The sequence below is a fragment of the Triturus cristatus genome, chromosome 8 (assembly GCF_964204655.1).
Source record: "Triturus cristatus chromosome 8, aTriCri1.1, whole genome shotgun sequence".
Lineage (NCBI taxonomy): Eukaryota > Metazoa > Chordata > Amphibia > Caudata > Salamandridae > Triturus > Triturus cristatus.
Window position 1 is genome coordinate 616,135,187 of NC_140591.1, and position 24,084 is coordinate 616,159,270.

Genomic DNA, 24,084 nt, shown 5'->3' on the forward strand with positions numbered 1-24,084 from the left:
AAAACAGCAGCTGTGTCTCTGAGAGAGACAGAGGGCAGTGTCTGCTAGGGGAGAGAGACAGAGGGAAGGACAAAACAAATAGTGCTCACCCAGTAATTAGAGGACATAGTCTAATGCCGCCAGAAAACGATCCAATCCCGGTGGGCGGGGCCAAAAGGAGACCAGGCACCAACAAGGCGGGACTAAGAAGCCTCATTTACAATGAGAATCCTGCGTTTAGCCTCAGCTATGACGCAAGCCAATGGGAAGAGGGAGCGAGGCTTCAAGTCCTCTTCCGCGACCGTATTGATTTCAAGAAGCTCTCAAATGGCAAGAGCAGCGCATGCTTCTATCGCCAGCCGAGACCTAAAAATCAAGATAACAGTGCACATCTAGATGGTTTACTGGCTATGACATTTTCCTTCACACAGCCTGCATTACCCCTATGTAATCTTTGAGCATCCAAATGGTGCTATACCGATCACTAAGACTTAACTGGAAATATGGGAGGCCTTCGGAGGAGGAACAGTGTCCCAGCAAAGCAAGGCTAAGTGAATGAGCCGCTGGATTAGTGCAAGAAAAGCATTTTAAGTAGTAAACTCACTCTGTGATAATGAAAGAATAGCTTATCTTAGCAAAATGTGAGTTGAGGAGCATTTTCAGGCAGAGAGTGCCCCTTTGTTTAGCTAGGTATTCCAATCTGTACAAGCATGTCACTGACAAACAAAGACCTAGGGAAAGAAACCGGACCTTTTCTCGCCAAGACTTCCTACATGCAGAGAAGCAGTGGAGATAAACCAGATGATAGAGCTGCCAAATGACTATCCCTGCATCAAGGAGGATCGCTAACAAAGGTGACACTAAAGGAACTGCAAAGTGCCTCAAGGTTCAACGAAGAGAAGGTCTTTTATATGAAGAGGACAAAGGAAGAATTCAGCAGTTCCACTGACAAGACAGATGTAGGATAACATCATAAAATAGTTGTTAGAAAGAATAAAATAGCACCCTGTAGTATCATGAAAATAAAATTCAGTAAGCCCAAAAATGTTTATTTATACATCAAGCTCCCAACTGGCGCAAAGACAGAAAACCTGGAGAACAAGTAGAAATCAAAAGTTCAGATTTAGTTAATGCCAGAATACACAACCAACAAAGAGCTGCCAGATCAGCGATAAAGTTTGAGAAGAATGTTTGGATAGACTTCCTGATAAGTCAGGGATTCTAACCAGCATGTATGAAAATGACAACAAAAGCAAAAAAAGCCACCCTAAGTGGCACTAATGTCTGTATTTTCCCTGACTTGAGTTAAATCACCATAAAGCGGAAAATGAAATTTCTGCTGCGTAAAAATAAACTTCTCCAATGTGGGACTGGCAAGATTAAGGGCTGGGTGGAGGGGAAGTTGTACTTTTTGTTGTAACCCAGCGGCAGCACAAACGTTTATGCAATAATTTAGGAAAGATGGTAGGAATTCCTGGGAAGGGTGGAAATGCATGACTAAGTTCTCCTGCTCAAGACCTGTGTGGTGAAAATAAGCATTGTTGGTTATCATATTCCATTAAGCCCAGAAAGATAATGCTCTTAGGTTTCTGGACAGTAGTATAGACCTAGTTATGATAGTGAGAATGCGCGTTGTGTTTTTACCTTGCTCTCTCTCCGCCAGATCCTCCTATGCACTATTTTCCTTCCTTCCTAATAAAGAGACTAATAAGCAACAGTATGTTGGGTTTAGGTGGCCTTTTGACTTTCACATGGCAAACAACTTATAGAAAATGGAGGAAGGTATTGTGGGTGTATTACTGAGGTTACTGCTTATATTGCTCAAAAAGTTCTTCAGTTTATCCATTTTCAAAAATAAAGTTTCAAAGCAAAGTTAGAATCTTATCATATACTGCAAGTGGACATTAAAAAGGAAAATGAGATTGTTAAAAGTGATATTGTAAATACCTGGAGTACCTCTGGACTAGAGATGCGAGTCTCAGCAAGCTCAACATTACCCGGAGGTACTGGCCCTAAGCGATCCTTTACTGACTGCTTGACAGCTGGTTGAGTAGACTGCTGAGCTGAAGGCTGCACCACCTATAGTAAAGAAATGTTTGTTTTCTGTAATAACTGCTAGTTAAAGGTGCAATACATTGACTAGGGAAACCTTTTGTTTGGACATTCATCCCCCCTGCAGATTCAAAACTTTGTTACAACATTAAAGATACACAGCTCAGCTACTTAACAGGGCTACCCTGCACAATACCAACAATATACAGTGTACTTGGAAATTTCCATCTAACTTAAAACAAAGGTTTACTAACAAAGGAGTAGTAAAAACAAAAACAAAAAAAGGAAATGGAGGCACAACTAAGTGCATTTGGCAAGTTAAAAGCAAAATCCTTGATATGCTCCTTTGAGAAACAAATGTTAAATAACTTGTAAGCATATGTCTGTAGCATGTAGTGCTATAGATTTACATGTTCTGCATGCTCCTGCTATTTATTGTGGGGCTCAGACACAAGAACTTGTTTTTCTACAACGAAGCTTCGAGTCACACAATGTGCTGTGACTCTGCCCTTAGTCCACAATGTGCATGGGCACCAACACCTCCTTCGATTGCTTTCAGTTTGGTGGGTGGAAAGTAAAAGGGAGTAAAGAGTAAAACTACTGTGTTGTGCTGTGTACATTGTTAAAAAGTGAAAGTAAAAGTAAAAAAATATATCTTCACTTCATGCTTTGAGGGAGCAGGATGGGCACATGTGACACTACATGCTATGAACAGATGCTGATAGGGTAGGCAACATTTTCAGTTCATAGATATATATGCTTTGCAGAGACTCTAGCTTTCTCCCAAACAGTGGTTAGCCGATAGATGAGACTGACATTTAGGATATTGTTAACAACATCTACCCAACAATAGCCTGTTGACTGCTTAATATGTCTATAAGGTAATGCTTTGTAAAGGTGTGTGGTGTTGGCCAGGTAGTTGACCATGGTAATAAGCCACTGAGGCTCCCTTCTTACACAAAGTGTGCCCTGGGAGGTACTTTGACTATATGTTTAGCCCTGGCACTAGGATTAGATACATTTGACAATTAGCATTAAAAAATCCCTGCCTTGAATATAGGGGAGTGGAGGTGTACGCATGGCCTGTCTTCTGATAGCATAAAAGCCAACAGATTAAATCTTGGACCCTGACTTTGAAGAGGTCTAGTTGCGTGGAGATGCAGTAGTAGACAAATCACGTCCACTCACTTGGCTGCATAAAATGAGCGTGCAGTAGGCCTACATGCCTCATGCTATAATATTATACACCTCAAGAAAGTTTAGGTAGCCAAACTCTATGACCTCAGGTGGCAGACTGCTAGATTGAGCTGCTTGAAATCTGGGTGCCTGACTCATCCGCACTGCTGTGTGAGAAGGTCCTACCTGACTGGCAGTGCCTTGTGGGGACTGATGTGAATTTCCAGAAGCATCAAGTACCAGGGATGCCTACTGCAAGTGGGTGCCACCAACATGAGGATTATAGAGACAAGCATCATTTTCTTCACCACGTATGTGATGAGTGGGAGAGGTTGAAAAGCACTGCCAAATATCCCTGACCGGTTTATCCATAGCAGACTGCCCATAGACCATGGGTGATGTTATCAGAGGCTAGGTTTTCTGGGATTGTGAAGAGGTAGACAGCTGGGGTTCACCATCATTAGAACCAACTATGGAGGACTCGTGGGGCAGAGCTCCCACACGTAGACTTATGCACAGCATTAGCTCACCTAATCGGTTACTGGAACAAGAACTCTATGAACATTGCCTTATTTTAAAAGTATGCAGGCTGGCGGAAGCCTCACTTTTAACACTAAACTTAGCTCATGTTCTCCTTTTTAAATGGAAACGAACACTATATTCCTAAGCCTAACCATGAGACATTACAGCGGCAGTTGACATATAATGTTAAATCTAGCAGCTTAAATTTGGAAGCTGCTTAAGTTCTCACTGCTGACATACAGTCATGTCACACAGTGTGTCATGGGTTGTTTAACCTCAAAAGACAGGGTTGACTACAAACACGATTTAGAAATGCTTTCACTGTAGACTCCCGTTTGGAATTTGGTTTTTCAGCAACATGCACCATTGTTTGTTAAGCTGACTTATAAAAATGCAAATGGAATAGCCAAATTGGTTTCCATTCTTTAGTAGAAATGAGCAGAGTGATATCAAGGTGGAACTAGAGAGAGATGAGCCAGGGCTAGCCAGTTTCACACCCAACAGAAGACTTTGGGGGATGCAACACATTGTCTTAATATACATTAACACACTTGTCTATCCGAGACACCTCCATTAATTGGTCCCCATGGTAGTAGAGGGAATGCAATAATCAGTTTGTGTCACCGTTAAAAGAAGAATTGGGACAAGTCTATGTTTTCCTCTAGAGAGGTCTAGTGTGTCTCACATGACTTGGAAGGAGGACGGTTTGATATTCAGCGATACAACAAAGCCTTGGCATCTAATCCATTTTAATATTCAAATAGGAAAAATATAGGAGTCTGCAGCATTCTGGATCTCAATGAACTAATTTGTAATGAGCTGCCAAATATAGCAACATCACCCAGATGCCTATCTACCTTTCAATGTGTCACTTAACCCTTCCTAAGACAACAGTTAAAGGATTAAAGCAAATGCAGGAAAAATAGATACTGATGGGGAAGTGCAGTACAGTAAAGCTAGAATGCAGTAACCAAACAGAAGGGGGCATGGACTAATAAAATTAAAAATAATTATCTGGAAACATATCTCCAAAATGGCATTGCTAGGCTAAATAAAGGACCATATCAAGACACAGATTTTTCCAGGTGGGATTAGTTATATAGGTGCTATTAACGACTAAGGGTGCAATCTCAAAGGGACAACTTTACTTGGTTTACTTAATTGGACAAATAGGGAACTCAACACCCCCCCCCCCCTCCCAATCCTTTCATGAAGGAGATACTAGTTTGGTGGTTTCCATCATTTAGGAACATAAGTAAAGACATGACAGTAGTAACTGAGGTTGTGCAAAAATGGGCAATCTATACAGCTACAGTGAGCTAATCTCATTCCAAGAGGCACACATTCATTTTAAAATCACAATGGGCAATTTTTATAGTGTGCCACATTGGCTTGGGTAGCACAATATGTCTGCCATAGCTCCTGGTGAACCAGTAGAAACATGCACTTTGGTGATGATCATGCCCTTGACAGTGGGTAGCAGGCCTTCCTCTTTGCTTAAGAGAGCCCAACGCGCACAACTTGCAAGCTGGAGGCGAGGGGAAAAATAAAGGAGAAAGAATGTTCAGAACACTTTATGGAAGCAGAGTCACTAAGGTGTCTGATAAAACACTCTTCAGAAGTTGTAAATTTTAATATCCTCCACCTGGCCTTTCTGACTTCTGTGATGGCTTATAAAACTATACCTAGATTGAAATACAAATAGCCCAGAATGCATAAACCCATGACCTACTTTTATAAACTTAGCCTAGCCATGCTCAGAGACAGAAATTTTGGGTGGATGTGGTGAGCAGGTTATGGCGGTTGCCGGGCAATGGAATCTCCTATATTCCAAGGATAACTGCTGGGGCTGATACTCATACTAAAGAAAAGTAGATGAAATTTGCACTATCATTGCGGGAGGCTAACAGCTGGTTAAATGGTGCAAAGCGGTTGAGTGGCTCTAACCAATAAACCCAATACAGCAGACTATCAGAGAGATTTACAGGAGTAATAATTTGCAGAGTAAACCCCGTTTCCTGGGAGGAGTTTGTATGACTGCTCTTATTCCCAAAGACACTACAAATCTCATTGACCCTATGTTACATTCTTTCTTTTATTTCTTTTGTAGTTTCCCTTATTCCTTTCCCTCTGCTTGGAACATGGAACATTGCACCTGCGTGTACGTTTGATGTTCTATGTTCCAGGGTTGACAGTTGAACTGTAAGTCTTTGGGTAAGTCTTTGGCTTTTTGCTGCGTGCTGTGCCTCATCTATCCTCTACCAATAAACCAGCTATTGATCACACATTGATTTCCTGCATGTTTACTTTACAAATTTGGCGACGAGCGGAAGAAGACTCCTATCACCACGTTTTTGAGGCACAGGTTCTTGGTGTTTTCTGGACCCGCATTCAAGTTTAACCCCTTCAGTGCCACGCCCTTTCCCCCTCCTGTGCCGGGCGTTGCATTAGTGGGTGGGGTTCATGACGAGATAGTCTCGTCATGGAGCACGGTTGCGCTGTGCCCATGACGAGACTATCTCGTCATGGGCACTGAAGAGGTTAAGAAGAAACATCATTGGAGAGGAGTGGCTGTTTTTGCTGTACCTGCCTGGTGAAACCCTGGTTTTCCACGCATATCCTCCGAGTTTGTGGCGATTTTTCTTGTGTTTCACGAGTTTTCAACTTGCTTCGTGGTTGCCGTAGACGTCATCTCCTTGCCAACGAGGTTGCTGGGATACGAGAAGCGACGCGAGTTTCCTATTTGCTTCGTAGTTGCTGTAGACGTCATTTCCTTGCCAACGGGGTTGCTGGGATACGGGAAGCGACGCTTCTATTTCGTCAACAGCGTCACACACTCCAGTGGCATCCTCCTATTGGCTACGTCTTGCATCATCACGCTGGCGGCCATTTTTTTTGTTGTTGAAAAAACTGCAAAACAAGTGTGAGGTGTTCCGTGTTGCAGCGGTGAATCGCTGTTTGCGATTTCGGCTATCGAAATCTCTACTATCAAGTGATAGAGGAAGGATTGTCACCATCTGTGGTAAAATTTATTTTACAATTGTAGTAGCGGTGATTTTATTAACGCTAGCGGGGATTTTACTAACGCTGCACTCAAGTTTACTGAGTACTGTCATTCCGGCGGGAAGTCTCTACATATAGCGGTAAATGATCGGAAAATTTACTAGTGGTGGTGACTTCGACTTTACAGATTGTCGCTAATTGGATTTACCACAGTATATAACTGCTACCAATGAAACTTCTCCATCTGAACCTCCACTCTTTCTATTTGAAACGGCAAGAGCGTGAACAACTGTTCCCTGGGCTGCTAAGAGTAGAATTATTTATGTTCACATTTTTGTTTTGTTCATATAATATTTCAACTTGTGCACATAATTATACAAGTTAGTATGCTTCCATGATACACTATCTCTGATGGTTATTGGGTGTATTATACTTCGCAAGTGTATTGTAGTGGTTACGTATTATATTACAAGACATCTTGTGAAGAATAAGCCTGTAATTTTTGGTGACAGGCATTCCTGGACTCCCTGGATTTCCTATTTTTACTATGTGTGCATACATGCACTGATATTTTTGGGTTTGTAAGTTTAATAGTACTACGATGCAATTTGATCCTCCTTCTAAATTTTTACAATCCAAAGGGGAACCACCTATTCGATGGGCAAGATGGAAAGAGGAGTTTTTCACATTTCTTAAAGCCATAGATGGCGAACGTATGTCTGCTGAAAGAAAAAAAAAAATTTTTTCTTCATTCCTTAGGTTCTGAAGGACAACTTGTGTACAGGACTCTTCCTCCAGTTAGATCTGGGGGTGAATATAATGTTTATGATGAAGCTGTTTTACATATTGAAGGTAGATTTAAACCTACCACTAGTGTGGCACTCAACAGGTTTAAATTTTACACTAGAGCACAAGATGAAAATGAAAGTTTTGATGAATTTTTATCAGCTCTTCGTGCATTATCTCTACATTGCAATTTCGGCTTAATGACAGACGAAATGATCAGGGATCAGATAATTGTTCATGTTAAAAGTAAGACAGTTCAAGAACAGTTGTGGATTTTAGGGGATCCAAGTTTAGAAGTAGCCATTAGTACAGCCAAAACTTTAGAACAATCCGATAAATGGATTAAGTCTCTTAACAAAGATACCAAACCTGGTACATCTAATGAGATTAGTGTTGTTAATTATAGTACATATAAGCCTATTTCTAATGGTAAGAATAGCGTTAAACCTAAACAATTATATTGTTACAGATGTGGTAACCCTGATCATATTGCTTCTTTTCCACATTGTCCTGCAGTAGGTAAAGAATGCAATAAGTGTGGACGTACAGGGCACTTTTCAAAAATGTGTAAGATTGTACCTAAGCTCGGTCTAACAAAAAATGTTCAATCTTCACCTTCTGTTCCAAAGAAGGGTAAAGTCACTTATGTTTCTCATGATATCTCTGTGGACGAGAAGTCTCAGGGTGGTACAGAGTCTGGTATTGTAGTTTCAATTCAAAACAACCTTGAGGATCCCGAGATGGACAGAATTTCTTCACCCAAATGTAGAGTCTATGTTTTGGGAAAGCAGTTGGAACTTATGGCAGACTCTGGATCACCTTGGACCATAATTACGCAAGATTATTGTAATGAATGCTTAGGAGAGTTGATTGATTGTGATTCTCTCTGCAAACCAGATATTATTGCGTTCAATTTTGATGGTTCAAAGATTGATTTTATAGGGTTCAAGGTTGTACCTATTGAATTCAGAGGAAATTCTGCCGTCATCAAACTATACGTTACTTTCAAAGGTGTCAATGTTTTAGGTTGGCGTGACCAGGCTAAGTTGAGCATTGTTTTAAATCCTAGGAGCAAAGAACCAGTTTCAGTACTTGCATTATCACTATCTGGAACAGTGATTACGAAGTTATATCCTCAATTATTCTCGGATAAGTTAGGTAAACTTGAGGGTTTTAGCCATAGGATCAAAGTCAAGGCGAATGCTGTTCCAGTAAGACAAAAGTTGAGAGGTGTTCCCATTAGTGTTAGAGTGGAACTTAAAGAGATGCTTGATTCTATGGTTAAAGATGATATCATTGAAGAGGTTGAGTCATCTGAGTGGGTTTCTCCCATTGTTTTGGCTCGTAAACTTGATAATAGCATTAGTCTACGTGTTGATTTGAGGGCCTTAAATGCTAATTTAATTACTGATTGTCATCCTCTTCCCAACATTAATGAAATGATATGCATGTTAGATGGTGCCTGTATTTTTTCGACTCTAGATCTTCAGACTGCTTATCACCAAATTGATCTCACAGATGATTCCAAACATTTCACGGCATTTATCACACCCCATGGGTTGTTTCAGTTTAAAAGAATGCCTCTTGGCCTAGCTTCAGCTGCATCGGTGTTTCAGAGAGCGATGTATCATATTTTCAAGGATGTGAACATGTTTGTCAAATGTTTTCAAGAGGATATACTTATATTTTCTAAAAATATGGATGAACATTTTCTTCACTTAAAAGAGGTATGTTCTAGATGGAGTACATCTGGTTTAACTCTTAAGGCTTCGAAATGCAAAATTTTTTGCAAATCTGTTGAGTATCTTGGTCATTCTCTTTCTGGTGAAGGTGTTGTACCAAAAAAAGCTTTGGTTGATGCGATCATAAAGGCTCCTGCTCCTGACAATAAGGAAAAACTTCTTTCATTTGCTGGTCTTTGTGAATATTACAGCAAGTTTATACAAAACGTTGCTACTAAAATGGAGCCTCTTAGGGAATTAACTAGGAAATCATCTGAATTTATTTGGACTGATGTACAAGAAATGGCTTTCAGAGAAATCAAAAGAGATTGTCAATGCACCCACTCTTAAATCTTTTTGTCTTAATAAAAAGTGTATCATCACAGTTGATGCCAGTCTTTATGGACTGGGGGGGTGTTCTTAGTTAGAGCTCTGGGAAAGACGAGTCGTGTGTAGCTTTTGCTTCCAGAACATTGTCTGCTACGGAAAGAAGGTATGCGGTAATTGAGAAGGAATTACTAGCATGCATCTGGGCCATTGAACATTTTCGCAATTATGGCTGGGGTAGTAGGTTTTTACTCAGGGCTGATCATAAACCTCTTGTTGGAATTTTATCTCCTGGTGGTGGGTGGAATTCCACTGCCCGCATAGCCTGCCTTACCTCCCGTTTACAGGAATATGATTTTGAAGTGGTGTATGTTCCAGGCAGGAATGTCACGGCTGACTTTCTCTCTAGGCTACCATGCTCTGATGAGTGTGTGTCCACTATTGCACAAGATGTGGACATTATTGCCACTATAAAAGATTTTGTTTCTCATGAGTTTACAAATCTGTCCGAAAGTGAGTGGTCTAGAGAAGTGAATGATGATGTTTTGTGTCAACAAATTTTTGAGTTCATAAAAAAAGGATGGACCAAGGAAAGGCTTGTGTCCGCGGAAATTGCTCCATTTTGTCGTATTTCTTCTGAGATTGAAGAAAGTGGTGGTCTACTTTTCAAAGGGGGGAAAATTATTCCTCCTGTCAAGTTGCAAAAAAAGATTTTTTTCCTTTCCCACCAGGGACATTTGGGTATGTTGTCAATGAAACGACTTATTAGGGCAAATTTCTGGTGGCCTGGACTCGACAAGATGGTAGACAAAACAGTTAGGGAGTGTCCAGAATGTATTAGTAGTGGACACGATGCTCCAAGTTTCTTCTGCACCTCTCAATCCAGTCAGTTGGCCAGTTCATCCTTGGCAGAAAGTGGCTTTTGATATATCTGGGCCTTTCAAGCAATTACCTTTAAATTCTCGTTTTGCCTTAGTTATTATGGATTATCACTCTAAATGGCCTGAGGTTAAATTTGTGGCTAGTATCTCATCTCAGGTGATCATTACTTTTTTTTAAAGAAGTTTTTGCCCGTGAAGGTGCACCAGAAGTGATAGTAACTGATAATGGAGTTCAACTCGTTTCACAAGAAATGAAAGAGTTTCTTTTACAGTGCAACATTAAACATCATACCACGTCTCTATATGAACCAAGAGAAAACAGTCTAGTAGAACGCTTTAATCGTGTTCTTAAAGATGGTATTCAGTCTGTTAATGGATCTTCTGACCCATGGACGGATATAGTGAGGAGGAAGTTATGGATGTATCGCATCACTCCGCACTCTGTAACTGGTGCAAGTCCTTTTAGACTGTTGAAGGGTAGAGAACCTTCTCTGACATCTGTTCTTGGTGGATTAAAAAAATTAACACTAATAACAACACGCTTGATATTGATGTTGTTGCCAAACGTGTGGAAGAAAAACAAAATGAAATCTGCATTTGATTCAAAAATGAAAGTTAAAGCTCATGATTTTGTGGTAGGAGAGTGGGTCAGAATTAAAAAACCTGGATTTTTGATAAAAGGTTATTCTAAATTCTACCAACCCATTAAGATTGTGAAGGTTTGTAAGAGTAGTGTTATTACCCAAGATGGTAGGGTTTGGAATACGAGAAGGGTTGCTAAATGCAAAGCTTTAAACAATGCTGACTCATCTCCATTACACAATTCAGAAAAGGTTTCTGCTGATACTTTGGTGCATACGCAATCTGTTGCGTCAAGAGTTAAAGAAAATGTCCGTCCTAGAATTTTACCCGGTAGATATTTAACTTGATTGTTATGATTTATTTTATTTTATGTTAGAAAGGAGATGTGTTACATTATTTCTTTTATTTCTTTTGTAGTTTCCCTTATTCCTTTCCCTCAGCTTGGAACATAGTACCTGCGTGTACGTTTGATGTTCTATGTTCCAGGGTTGACAGTTGAACTGTAAGTCTTTGGGTAAGTCTTTGGCTTTTTGCTGCGTGCTGTGCCTTATCTATCCTCTACCAATAAACCAGCTATTGATCGTTCATTGATTTCCTGCATGTTTACTTTACACCCTATTCAGAGAATATTGTCAAACATAAAGCTGATAGACCTTCATAATGTCACAGGAAATAACCTCGAGCAAAAGGTTAGAGAGTAGACGTGATATGAGTCAAAGATGCACAATGCTCCATCCACAAATCACAAAAGCTAGTAATTTACGAGAGTCATGTGAATGTATACTGAGAAGAGAAAGTGAATTACTGATAAATAACTCCTTCTATGCCATGGAAGTGAAAATAAATGTAGCCCAAGAACATATTTTTAGAGCAACTGTATTAATAAACACGAAAGGACACATTATTATCGTGCAAAGGTTAAATTCCAGCCTATTGCCACAATAGAGCTAAACTGGCATGAGAAAAGCATGGTTTACTGCTCACAGCTTGCATATTAAAATTACCTCACATGTTGAAGCAAACTCCCAGTGTTCGCAAGGCCTTTCCAATCTGATTTTAACTTAATGCAGAAATTTAATCCGTTCCACCCAGGTTTTGATTATATATATATATATATATATATATATATATATATATATATATATATATATATATATATATATATATATATATATATTTTTTTTTTTTAATAAATGCACATAAATACCATGGCATACACTATACACGCAAAGGTGCAGAATTAATTATTCTATTTATTACCATTGTTGCAGGAGAGGAAGGGCGTCATGACCCACTCAAGGCTTTGCCTCCTGTGAGTCATGAACACTCCCACACTCAAAAAGAATAATAAATAGCACGTTACAATCAGCACATGTGCATGTATAGTATTCCTGTAATTGGACAACACAAGAATAGGAATTTTAAAGTTATAGTACTGTAACAAGGGCAACTCACAAATTCATTGATTTGAGAAATCCAAAAAAAATAACAGTATATGACATCCCAGTACAGGCAACGACTTTGTGAACCTGCGAAACACAGAGGTTAATGCCAATGTGGGTTTGTAATCAATGATGATACAGAACCACTTATTCAAAGCCTTGTCAGGGGTAGTAAGTGCTATATAAATAAAATGTAAACACATAGCAGATGTTGGGTTAATTGCAGGAAAATGTTTCGGATCCAGCTTGACTACTTGCAGCTACTTCTAGAGTACAAATCTACTATATAGCACACTAACAAGTACATGACATTTCAATAACTTGAATTTCTCCAAAAACAATACCTTTTTAGGAGATGCATGCATCTGTTGAGAATTGCCCTCTCTGTGCCAGAATACTTTTATAAAGCGATTATTCAGCACTGCTTCTGTGCTTGAAATAGCAGCTTTTGCCTCATCTGGAGTAGCGAACTGTATAAGAGCACCTTCTGGATCACCCTGGTAGGCAACCTACAACAAACAAATCATTTATTAACATGTACAGATCTAAACTAAATGTGCTCCACAATCCTCCAACCCTCAATCCTCCCCCACCAGAAAATCAATTTGCAATAGCATCGTTTGTTAGCTACAAAGACAAAACACTAAACGGATGAGTTAAATTAAAACATCGGACAATCATCAAAAGCACATTTGATGAAGACTAGAACAAATAAATTCTCTGAAATACTCCATTTGGTTGAAGTGAATGGGTAAGAGAGAATCCATTCAAAATTGGTCTTTGCTTCATGGTAGAGTTCAACTTGTTCAGCTAGCAGCCTCCTGCTCCCAGTCATTGTGCTTGAAAGTGGAGTCAATCAAGCTTGAAACCTCTCACCCACGATAATTTAATCTGTTTATAATTGGGCAGCAGGGACTGCATAAATGTATTGTGTGGACGTTCACCGGTATGAAGATGTAGCTCAGCTGTACATCAAAGTTTTTCTTAAAGATATGAATAATCTATTTTCAATCCTAGCTTACCTTGAGAAATGGATGGGCCACTTCTCCCTGGAATTAAACCCAAACTAAACCGTTCCTTCTCAACCACTGAAACCTCATGGCAGTGTAGAACCAAGCAAATTGCCAAGCAAAAGTACCTCATTGTAATCTGCATATCTTTTGGTTGATTACAAAATGAGAAGCCATATCACTTAGTACACTGTTAAAAAAAGATTCCAATTTGCCAAACCCGAAATGTTGTTCAGCCTCTAGACAAGTCTCTAAACAGAAACCTCACCCACAATTTTAAAAGGAGCCACAACGATGGTCTCAAGATAAAGAAAATTTGATGATACCGCACCCATTCTGCACGACATACTTTGGGTGCTCAAATTCTGTATGATTAAAGTGTAATTTTTACTCAATTTCCAGAACAAACATGTAATAAATTCATCACTGTTGAGAGAGCTATAGAAACGAGATTCAAGGCTCCGCTCACAGGAAAAGATACTGATGTTAAGCTCAGAAAAATAAATTTGTTTCCAATTAAAAAACTCAAACTCTCTACCAGAAACGTTTACGCTGTCCTTCTCTCATGAGCTTCTGCAATAATATGAAAACTTGCTCCTTTCAAGGCATACCTACTTTTATAATAATCTGCTGCCACTCCAAGGATGTGGTTCTCCCACAATTCCTGCTGTTTTGAATTAGTCCACATATCCTGCACTTGTTCAGTGTTGTGATTTGTTTGCATGTACATAGAAATAATTAACAGGCAGTCACAGTAATGACAAGGTTGGACAGGACTGGTTTCTCTTAGGCTTCTACATTTAGCATTTTTTTTAAGAGGAGTCTTTATGTAATAACCTTTAAAGTTTAATGGACAAGCTATATCCATAGTACTTGCCACTACTTCATAAGCCTCGTGTTCTCACTCACTCATCACCAACCCAATTAGAAACGAGGCAGTCTCTTTTCCACTCTAATTGTGGGTTCCACAGCACAGCAAGTGAGCATATATATGGAGTGGCCAGTAATGGCAGCATGATGACCACGAGTACAGTCTGAGTAAGAAAGTAGATAACAAGAGGCGGTATCTGCAAAGGCCACATGCTCCAAGATTTAGGCTGGGGTGCATGTGAATCAACAGCACTTAACAAACACGTTACTTACATTATATGTAAGCAATATAGGTTAGTTATAGATTCCTTACCTTAGAATTATCCCCAGGTGTCAGACTGGATCTGGAAAGATTTTTTCGTCAGCAGTACCTCTGCGCGTCGAAAGGTGGCGTTGGTCGGCCCCGCGTCCGTTGTTGGCGTCGTGGTCGCCGGGATGACGACGCAGCAGCTATTTAGACACCACCTTTGCGCGCCGACATCAGTTCTGTACACCACTTTCCGCGCCAGAAACGCAGAGCCATACAAGACACTGACCACTGGTGCACAATACTAGGGCCCTGAAATTATGTCCTTAACCCTAGACATGTTCGCAGAAAGTTTGCAGAAAGGGGAGGATGGGTGGGGTGGTAAAGAATCTATAACTAACCTGTGTTTCTTATAGATATATTGTTACCGAAGGTAAGTAACTTGTTCATCTGAAAGAAACATGTTATAGATTCCTTACCTTAGAATAGATACCCCAGCTATACCAACCCCGGAGGTGGGTCTGCGAACCAAGATGACACAAGAAAGTCCTGGAGAACAGAAGGGCCAAAAAACAGTCTCTCCGGACTTGACAGTCAAGGCAGTAGTGTTTCCTAAATGTGTGCAACGAAGCCCACGTAGCTGCCTGACAGATGTCATTTAGAGGAACTCCTCATCTCAAAGCAGTAGTTGCTGCCATCGCCCTCGTGGAATGGGTGCGCAGCCCCACTGGAGGCTCCTTCTTTGCCAGAGAATAGCAGGCTTTGATACACAAATAGACCCATCGGGAGATAGTCTGCTTGTGTACGCCCGACCGTTTTTTGCACCCACGTAGCCAAAAAAGAGCTGGTCATCCACCCGGAACTGTTTGGTGAGATCCAGATAAAAGGAAAGCACACGTTTTGGGTCCAGACGGTGGAGCTTCTCTTCCTCAGGATGCAGAGGTGGAAAAAGGTGGGCAAAGTGATGGTCTGCCCGATGTGAAAGGTAGTGACAACCTTAGGAAGGAAGGATGGACGAGTCCTGAGAACCACTTTGTCCAGATGGACAGACAGGAAAGGAGGCTTGGAGAAGAGAGCCTGGAGCTCACTCACTCTTCTGGCAGAGGTGATGGCTACCAGGAATGTAGTTTTAAGCGTCAGAAGCCTCAAAGGACAGTTGTGAAGCAGCTCAAAGGTAGCGCACATTAAATAGATTAAGACTAGATTCAAGTCCCACTGAGGCATAACAAAGGGAATAGGAGGAAAAAGATGAGTTATGCCTTTCAAGAAATGATCAACAATCGGGGACTTGAAAAGAGAGGGCTGATCTGGAAGCCGAAGGAAGGCAGAGATGGCCGAGAGATAGCCCTTGATAGTGCCCAGAGCAGAGCCCTGCTGGGCCAAAGAAAGGAGAAACGAGAGAACCTCAGAAAGAGGGTGTAGGAAAGTGGGTTTCTGTTGCAGTAACCCCCCCCCCCCCCCCACTTTTTGCCAGACTACTGATGTACTTTGACTTGATGTGCCCTGTGTCCCTGCCAATCACCTTCCCAGGGCCTGTGTTCTCTCCCCAAAACTAACCCAATTGACATCTCTAGCCACAGGTCAGCCCCTGGTAAATGGTACCAAGGGTACCAAGGGCACTGTGACCAGGGAAGACCTCTAAGGGCTGCAGCACTTATTGTGCCATCCTTAGAGGCCCTGTACCTTTACACACACACACACTGCCTTTGCAGGCTGCATGTGTTGGTGAAGAACAAAGTGAAAAGTCAACATGGTACACATCTCTGTAAGCCATGTCTACAACCCACTGCCCTGGCATAGGTCAGCCACCCCTCTAGCTGGGTGCACTATACCAGTGGTGAGGGTACAGATGCATGAGCCCTGTACCCCTACACTGTCTAAGTCCATTCTTAGACATTAGAAGTGCAGTGCTGCCATTAAGAGTATATGGTGCTGGGAGCTTGTCATTACGAACTCCACAGTTCAATAATGGCTACACTGAAAACTGAGAACTTTGGCATCAAACATCTCAGCACATTAAACCCACACTGATGCCAGTGTGAAATTTAATGAGAAATGCACACAGAGCGCACCTTAGAGATGCCCCCTGACAAACGACCAGCCTCTGGTGGGTTCCCTGACTGGTACACACCAGCCTGCCACCACAAGACATTTTTATGGACCTCTAGGGTGGGAGCCTTCGCTCCCAGAGCCCAGAAAAAAAGCCTTTCCTGGGCGGAAGTGTTCACACCTCCCCCAGGCCAGGAAGAGCCATCTGTGGCAGGGGAGATTCAAAGGCCTGGCAGCCTTCGTAATGCGACCCCCAGCCTCTCCTATCAGGATCAGGCCCCCTTCCGGTCTCCCCTCCTTTTCGGCGGGAAGATATGCGGGAAAAAACAGCCAGCCCAGAAGGTGTGCCCACCTCTGCCCACCCTTCAGATGGGAGAGGCGAGGTGAAGCCCACTCTTCAGTGCCGGCCACCTAGCAGATGGCAGGCACTCCCCAATAAGGATTAGGGATTGTGCTCACTCCCCCACGTGGGGTGAGCATACCAAGGGTTTAGTCACCCTAAGGTCAGTAGCTCATTGGCTACTGACCCCAAGACCCTTAAACGCCCCCTAAATACAGTATTTAGGGGGCAGCCCTAAACTAAGAAAGCAGATTCCCGTAACCTAAGAAGAACAAGCATTGAAAATGCAATAGGTCTCGCCTTTGATTAAGTTAAAGCCATTTGCTTTGCTAATGGTATTGTATAGCAAAGCAAATGGCTTTAACTTAATGAAAGGTGAGACCTATTGCATTTTTAATGCTTGTTCCTATTGGTCAAGATTACAGTGTTCCGGTCCTCAATGCAGTTTCTACACGATATACGGGATGCACAACTTTGTTTTCAAATAAAAGTCAGGAACGTGAGACGCGAATGAGGTCAAAAAGAGCAGCAATGAATAAAAAAAAGTTTAAGCGCATCAACTTAGGGAGGCTAAGTTGCGCGCTGATGATCTAAAGCTGTGGCATGAAGGTCCCAAATTGAGGCAAGTCCCATGCAGTTCACGTCTGAGAATTAGAGGGGATTCCACTGTCACGAAGGAGGTCTGGAGAGGAGGTCTCTAAAGGAGTTCGGGGTAGCGCCATACATAAAAAAACACACTGTGCCAGTCTGCCACAAGCGCTCCTCCTGAGCAGCTCTGCCTGCCGATCACATAATCTCCCCGTGCCTGAATGTGCCCTTGTGTAACATAACCGGAGCTCATGTAAACCGCTCAGATACCTTCAGCTAGAGTTTGCGCTATAGAAATCTGCATTAAAAAAAACACCATGCCAGCCTGCCTCAAGCGCTCCTCTAGAGCAGCCCTGCCTGCCGATCACATAATCTCCCCGTGCCTGAATGTGCCCTTGTGCAACGTAACCGGAGCTCATGTAAACCGCTCAGATACCTTCAGCTAGAGTTTGCGCTATAGAACTCTGCATAAAAAACAAGCACTCGCCATCTGTTTTCACTCAGCCCCGTGTTTACGGGGCTGAGTGAAAACATATGGTTCCCACAAAGATAAGAAATACCTTCACGACAGAAGGAAAGCAGACGAACCAGTCCGGGTGGGCCGGACAAAAAAGCCAAAGGGAGGCAACCCAGAAAGCTCATTTCCAATGCCAGGCCACCGTTTAGCATAAACCGGGAAGCCAGCCAATGGAAATGAGGGGCAGGGCTTCAAGACCTTTTCTAAAAGTCGTCATTAACAAAAAATCATGCCGAGCGAGCTACGCATGTGCGCAGCAACGCTAGGCGAGAACCAAGAAGGCAGATTCCGCAACCTACGAAGAAAAAGGACGAAAGAAGACACAACTGACTTGGCCACAGCCCTACCAGATCGTCTGCAGTTTCCTGAGATCCTGCGCAAAAAATCATTTTGTCCTGCAGCCAGCGACCTCCAGAACCCCTGGGAGGACTGACTGCCTTCAACAAAGACCGGATCTCCTGTGAACAGCAGCCCTGTTCAAAAGAAACTCCGAAAACAGACTGAGCCTGCTGAGGACAAAGCAACCAGACTCCTGGAACGACCACTGCACCCGTCACCTACAGCCAGAGTTTGAGTGGCCCATCGGTCCCAGCAAAGTCCCCCAGCGCTCACGAGTCCACCGTGGGTTGACCCCTCCAGGACTCCCCGACGTCGCCTGCAGCTTCTGCACGGAGACCCCCTCAACTGCAAGTGGCCAGGTAATGTAAAATCCGACCTCAAAAGACCCCTGCATCCAGCCGCCTTGCTCCCTGGAGAACAGAACCTGAGGTGCACCTACGTCCCCGAGCCCTCCAATTTAGCTGCCCAGCTGTTGGTTCCTCCCGGACGTCTTCCTGGATCGAGCCTGCAGCTGAAAACCAAAACCGAAAATCCCCATTGAAAACAACAGGACAACCAACGCAAAAACAGCACTCTGCACCCGGCCACCCCAGCGTAGCTGAGGGTGCACCTTTTGTGCTGGCTTGTTTCCCCATTTGCCCAGAGCTAAAGTCCAGGAGCTTTGCTCCCACAGCCAAGTGGCCTGCTAGTCAGCAGCCACCAACCGGAGGCCCCCTATCACTCATTGGATAACATTGGGCCTCAGCACTCTGCACCCGGCCCCCCTAGTGCCGCTGAGGGTGTACCAAAGTGTGCATCCTTGACCCTGGGGGACGCCTGAGTCTACCCCCAGAACCTCAACTCTCAAATACTTACCTCAAAACCGATAACCATATTTTCCTCCATAGGATACCACTGACTGTTTTTCTTGGAAAAGTTTCGAAGTGTGGAGTTTAAAAACCTAAAGAAATTCTTTAAAATTACACTGTTTAACAAAAACGATTTTACTTATCTGTTTGCAGGAAATGTCCCAGAGTAGTATCCAGGCATACTAGTCTGAGTAAGAAAAGTAATCCAAAAAGTAACTTTCCTGGTATTTTACTGAAAATCCCATTCAAGTCTATGTACTTTATTTACAAATCATTGCATTTCTCTGAAACAATACTGTAAGCCACATCAAAGTACATTTACTATTGCAATCCAAACTGTTTACAAACTGCATTAGTACTGTAAAGTATGTATTGCTTACTTGTTCCAGGCTTGCTTGGTTCTAGAAAATAAAATAACTAAAAGAATATTTTTATACAAAAACAATTGGTCTGAAGTTCAGTCTTTGAGTGTGTGAATTCATATGCTGACTAAGTGCGTTTAACAGATGCTTAACACTGTCTTCTGATACTCCCTCACTTTTCGACCACACTACCACAAATAGAGAGTAAGGTTCAATCTAACTTTACCTCTGCCTACCTTTGGGGTCACACTGGACTCTGTGAACACTATACCTCATGTTGGTATAGTATATACAGAGCCAGCTTCCTACAGAGGGGCAGAAAGGGGATCCACAGCCTTTGCTGTGCACCAGTCCACAAATTTGTTTCACCAACAGTCGTATACTGTCTTAGTGGAGGGACGCCTGGCTGCCAAGATTACATCACAAACTTCAGGAGGCAGGTCAAAAAACGTAAACTGCTGCCGCTCAATCTCCAAGCAAGGAGGTGGAGGCTGGACAGGTTCGGGTGGAGGACCTTCCCCTGTTGATGCGTCAGAAAATTCTTCCGAAGAGGCAGACGGTTCGGAAGACCGATGGCCATGTTGAGCAGCTCAAGATACCAGACTCTTCGTGCCCAATCCGGAGCCATAAGAATGACTTGGGCAGAAGTGGTATAGGCAGAAAGGCGTACAACAGACCGCAACTCCACTCGTGACGAAAAGTGTTGCCTAGCAAGTGTCGCCTTGGAAATTTTAACGCGCAGAATTGCTGACAATGCGCATTCTCTTCGGTGGCGAATAGATCTAACCAAGGCTCTCCCCACTGTCGAAAGAGACCTTGTACCACCTCCGAATGAAGACGCCATTCATGAGCCATCACGCACCTGCGGCTGAGTTTGTCCGCCCCGGCGTTCAGTGAACCTGCCAGGTGTTGAACCACCAGGGATATGCCCTGATGTTCCAGCCATGTCCAGAGGCAGAGGGCCTCTTGAAATAGGGTCCAGGACCCCTCCCCGCCCTGTTTGTTGCAGTACCACATGGTGGTGGTGTTGTCCGTAAACACCTGCACTACCCTTCCCCAGACAGAAGGAAGGAATGCCTTGAGTGCAAGACGGATCGCCCGAAGCTCCAGAAGGTTGATATGGAGCCAGCTCCAGAAGGTTGATATGGAGCCCGGACTTTGCCGGAGACCAGAGGCCTCTGATCTTCCCCCTCTCCCATGTGGCCGCCCCGTCCTAGAATGGATGTGCCGTCACCACTGGGTGCTCTGGTTGGGGAAGGGAGAGGGATCTGCCGTTGACCCAATCCTGATTCGTGAGCCACCACTGCAGTTGACGTGCAGTGCCCTCCGAGATCTGGACGCAATCAGACAGATTTCCCTGATGCTACGCCCACTGGAACTTCAGGTCCCACTGCAGAGCCTGCATATGCCACCTGGCATAGTCCACCAGCAGGATGCAGGAAGCCATGAGGTTCAGCAGCCTCAGGGTAATCCTGACCGAAACCCGGGATAAGGGCTGAAAAATCGGGATCATAGCCAGAATATCCCTGACTTGCTGCTCGGGAGGATAGACCTGAAACTGCGCAGTGTCCAGAACCACTCCAATGAAGACGAGCTTCTGAGAGGGAATCAGGTGTGACTTCGGCACATTGATGGTGAATCCTAGCAAATGCAGGAGGCCGGCCGTAGTCTGGAGGTGCGAGAAGACAGTCTGGGGTGAGCCCGTCTTCAACAGCCAGTCGTCGAGATAGGGGAAGACTGGCACCCCTGATCTGCGCAGATGAGCTGCGACCACAGCCATCACTTTCGTTAACATCCGAGGGGCGCTGGTAAGGACAAAGGGGAGCACGGTAAATTGAAAATGCTCGTGGCCTACTGTGAACCACAGGTAACGCCTGTGGGCCGGGGATGTGGAAATAAGCGTCCTGCAATTCCAACGCTACCATCCAGCCTCAAGGGCAGACAAGACATGAGCGAGCATCAACTTTTTGAACTTCTCTTTCTGGAGAAAGCGGTTGACGTTCCTGAGATCCAAGATAGGACGCAGGCCCTTGTCCTTCTTGAGCACCAGAAAGTAGTGCCCTTTCCGGTGGAGCGGTAGGGAATGTGCTTTTGGAAGTAGAAGCTTGGACCACCAAGCTCTCGGGAGTGGGATGATGGGAGAGTAAAGTGGGGTTGCCCAGAGGCGTCGGACAATCATCCTATCCACGGGAGCCCCCGTGTTGGGCCTGGACCAGGTGCCCAAAACGATGTCAGTAAGGGCCTCATTAAAAGGCAGCAGGGACTCCGAAGACCTCGCTGCCAGCTGAAGCACCTCAGTCAGGAGGTAAGTCCTGACCACCGCCATAGGAAGCTCGAGGTTGAGAGCCTTGGCCGCCCTACGCAACACCACTGCGCATGACGCTCCCTCCTCCGTAGAATGGTAGGAGACAACATGCCATGGTCAGGGGAGGTGTCTAGACCACTGGCATCCCCCATTTCCTCTCTCCAGTTCTGTTCAGATCCTAGCTGATCAGTCAGAGGGTCACCTGACCCATCCCAGTCCTCATCCTCTGGGTGCCAATCTGGGTGAAAAGGGACTCCAGGAGTGAACAGGCACCCAAAAACCCCTGCCGGGTCCGGCTCCGGCTCCAGGTCCACATCGGGATGGAGGCCGGAGTCGATGCCGGACAGGGAAATGACCGGTGTCGGTTGCGGTAGCCGTGCCTGAGGAAACGGCGCCGATGGAGGTGTAATAAGGTCAACTGGCGCTGTCCTGGATCCAGGGATGGATCCAAGCAGGGGCCTGCGGCGCCGGACCCGATGGCGGAGAATGTCTAGTCCCCCCAACCGAGTCCACGGGGCCCGAAGGCGCGCCGGCGGGTTAGGACTGCCCAAAGATGGCGTGCATCGCCTCATAAAATTTATGAAGCTGGGCAGGAGTCGCTCTTGGCCCTGGAAAGGGAGGGAAACCCTGAGTCAACTCTTCGGTCTCCGCACGCGGATCCGCGGAAAGTGCACCGCCCGCATCCCTCATTGCGTCAGCTGACCGACAGGGAGAAGTCGAAGAGCGATGATGCTTCTTCGACTTCTTATGCTTCTACTTACCCGACCCAGAGTGCGAAGACTTCGAACGACGCGGAGCCGACTGCTGGCGCTCAAGGAGCTTTCGGGACCGCTCTCGCAAAGCCTTCGGAGCCATGGACCGGCAGTCGGAGCACGACTTGGGGCCGTGGTCGCGCTCCAGGCAAAAGAGGCACACGTGGTGCGGATCTGTAACAGACATCAGCTGGCTACAGGAACCGCATGCCTTGAAGCCAGACATACCTATGTGCACCAGGAGTCATAGACTCAAAAAAGACAACGAAAAAAGTCGCTCAAAAAGTTCAGTCAAAAAGTGACTGGAGGTACCGCTCTCTCCGGATCTGCGTTGGCTGGCGTGGAAAAAGAAAGAACTGACATCAGCGCATGAGGGCGGCGTCTATGTAGCTGCCGCGACGTCATCCCGGCGACCACGACGCCAACGACTGACGCAGAGCCAACCGACGCCACCTTTCAACGCGCAGAGGTACTGCTGAGGAAAAAACATTCCTGATCCAGTCTGACGCCTGAGGGTAATTCTAAGGTAAGTAATCTATAACTAACATGTTTCTTTCAGATGGTAACACACAGATGCTCACAGGTGTAATACACATGATCTGCATAGACTGTAAAGCAGTAGCCTCTAAAAGTGGTGCTCTGCCTATGGATGGAGCAGAGCTTTGGAACAAAGTTCTTAGCACTCTCTGGCTAACCATGGCCTACTGACGGGCTAGGATATTTCACAACAACACTTGGTGAACTTGCATGAGGTTGTCACTTTACATATGTCAACTAGAGGAATGTTTATCAAAAAGTCCAGAGTGAACGCAAGGATTAAAAAAAAAAAAGAGAAGCCAGTTATTTGTTTTCTTCAAACCATACTCATACAATGGGTGAAGCATTGCACATTTGATCACATTACACTCTGCTAATCCCACCCACACTTAAAAGTGCACATAGGGAAAAGAATTGAATCGTTGGATAATGTGAGTGAGGAGGGAACCTGTGATTAAGCATGCCGGTTCTCGTCCTTAAAGGATTATGTTACTTACCCTGTAAGCATCTGTTTGTGGCATGTAGTGCTGTAGATTCACATGCTCTGCATACTCCTGCCATCTACTGTTGGGTCAACTTGTTTTCCTTCTAAGAAGTCTTCCGAGTTACAAGCTAAAGTGACTCCTCTCAATGATAGTGTGCATGTGCATCAACTCCTTTGTTAAATTGTTTTCCCCGCAGGCGGGTGAGAAAGGAGTGTAAGTAAAGCGTCAGTATAAAGATTTCTATGCTAAGAACATTTATTAAAAATAATGGCCACAAGCATCCGGGGAGAAGGGAAGGTAATGTGAATCTACAGCTCTACATGCCACAAACAGATGCTTACAGGGTAAGTAACAATCTGTACGA

The 24,084-nt window shown here is 44.0% G+C and overlaps 1 protein-coding gene across 4 annotated transcripts in view; it reads right to left on the reverse strand.

Annotated features, from left to right (window-relative positions):
* Nucleotides 1-24,084, reverse strand: part of RBM26 (RNA binding motif protein 26) — a 999,243-nt gene that overhangs the window by 569,727 nt on the left and 405,432 nt on the right. For all 4 annotated transcript variants that reach the window (XM_085622082.1, XM_085622081.1, XM_085622080.1 and 1 more), the window contains exons 13-14: nucleotides 12,816-12,980; nucleotides 1,927-2,058 (exon numbers count right to left, since the gene is read on the reverse strand). In XM_085622082.1, coding sequence (XP_085478208.1) covers nucleotides 1,927-2,058; nucleotides 12,816-12,980 — 297 coding nt within the window. The remainder of the gene's footprint in view (nucleotides 1-1,926; nucleotides 2,059-12,815; nucleotides 12,981-24,084) is intronic.